General features: G+C 34.2%; 1 protein-coding gene across 1 annotated transcript in view; it reads left to right on the top strand.

The window, feature by feature from the left end:
• ptprjb.1 (protein tyrosine phosphatase receptor type Jb, tandem duplicate 1) overlaps positions 1-1716 on the top strand; it is a gene marked incomplete in the record, with an annotated part of 18406 nt that overhangs the window by 13391 nt on the left and 3299 nt on the right. Inside the window, 5 exon segments of the mRNA XM_014005584.1 lie at positions 597-712; positions 816-903; positions 985-1035; positions 1127-1135; positions 1236-1323. Of these exon segments, the coding sequence (XP_013861038.1) occupies positions 597-712; positions 816-903; positions 985-1035; positions 1127-1135; positions 1236-1323 (352 nt within the window).

The raw sequence follows: 1716 nt of genomic DNA, 5'->3' as shown, positions 1-1716 counted from the left end.
TATATATATTAATATGTCCAGTAGCTGAAAAACAAAAGAAACACAAATTATACATTTAGCTTGTTGCAAAAAATAACATTCTGCATGTGGTTGTGAGTTTGAATGTTTTTTTTTTTTTTTACCAAATAGTATCATGAATCACTACTTATTTTAAAGAAACTAGAAAGTAAACAATGGATGTGCATTTACAGATGATTAAGCCAACAGACCTTAGTAAACACAAAACTGTCCGTAACTCGGTCCATAACGGTGCACGACTGCTCTTCTTCTGAATAAATGAAAACTATGTAACACAGTTGTTTACACTTAAATTAAAAGCATTTGACCAAAGAAAAACCGGAACAGGACTTTTACAGAATGAAATGTCTGAGTGCTCATCCAAGACTGGTGATTCCATACTTTTTGCCAGGAGTTGTATTTCAGAAGTGCTCATTTTTTTATCCTTTAATTTCCTTTTGCTAGCATAGAATAGATGCAGTAATGTTCATATTTTAAACATGATTTAGTCACTTTGTGTTTTTACATGAACAAGTCCAAATATTAAGTAATGAATGAGTTTAAAAATATCTAAACTGTGGTCATTTTTCATCCTGCAGATATGCCATTGTGCTTTTCACTTCTTTGGAAATGAAAAACGATCTAGTGGATTCCACAAGATCAATCCTCTCAATAACAACTTACTTTTCAGTTGAGCTTTTGCCACAAAACTCAGGTACAATTTCTTAAATCAAAGTGTGATTAGATTGACTTTTGAAATGTGTCACTTATTTAATGCTAAGAAACAGACCTTAAAGTTTGTTTCTTTTTAAACATAGGTATCAATGTCATTGCTATTGGAGCAGCACTGGGGATTTTGGGGATTCTCTTGGTTATCCTCATAGGCGCCATCATCTACTGGAGAAGGTTGATTATTATTACAAGTAGTATTTACTACTAAGACATCATTTGTGCACAGATTTAAAACTCAGTTTTTATGTGCTGCAGGTTATCCAATAAGGAGCCATCAGAGATCCAGACTCCATCCATGAGGATGAGGTTTTATCTTTTGTTCTTGTTTAAATTCATCATTCTTGGCAGCAGTATTTTTTCTAATTCTTTTTTTATTTATTTCTGCTTTGCTTTTTAGAGCCAAAGTGTAAGTATTAGACCTATAAATTGTAAATATTACTGTTGTGCTAATTAATAAGGTGTTCCAGACAAAACCTGTTATTCTTGTCTGACCTGCGTTTGAGCAGAAGTTTGGCTGTGAGGGTGGAGGATTTCGAAACCCACTACAAGAAACAGAAAGCAGACTCCAGCTGCGGCTTTGCTGAAGAATATGAGGTGAAACATGAACTTTGTTATTGTTGATTCATAATTTATAAATTCAGTTGTTCATATTAATCAAATATTTCCTAGCAGTGGTGGGTACGGTTCTGCTTATCCGTTAACGTGCTAACAGAGGAACTGATATTTTGCTGARCGGCTTAACATTTGCATGAATTTTATAGTGTATTAACTAACTTTACTCATGCTATATTTTTGGTAATTTCTTTAATGTATGGCATATGTGATGACATCATCACATTATGTGGGTGGAACCATATGTTTTGTCAACCAGAATTCCCCCCCCCCCTCCTTTCCTCCTGAGTTTCTGTACTCCACCACTCTGCTGTTTGTTCGTGAAAAAGCGAAGCAGGAACGATTTAAGGATAAAAAGATAAAGATTATTTGAGG

This window comes from Austrofundulus limnaeus, unplaced genomic scaffold (assembly GCF_001266775.1).
Source record: "Austrofundulus limnaeus strain Quisiro unplaced genomic scaffold, Austrofundulus_limnaeus-1.0 Scaffold31, whole genome shotgun sequence".
NCBI lineage: Eukaryota > Metazoa > Chordata > Actinopteri > Cyprinodontiformes > Rivulidae > Austrofundulus > Austrofundulus limnaeus.
The sequence above is the reverse complement of the archived record's forward strand: the minus strand, read 5'-3'. Positions and strand labels throughout refer to the sequence as shown.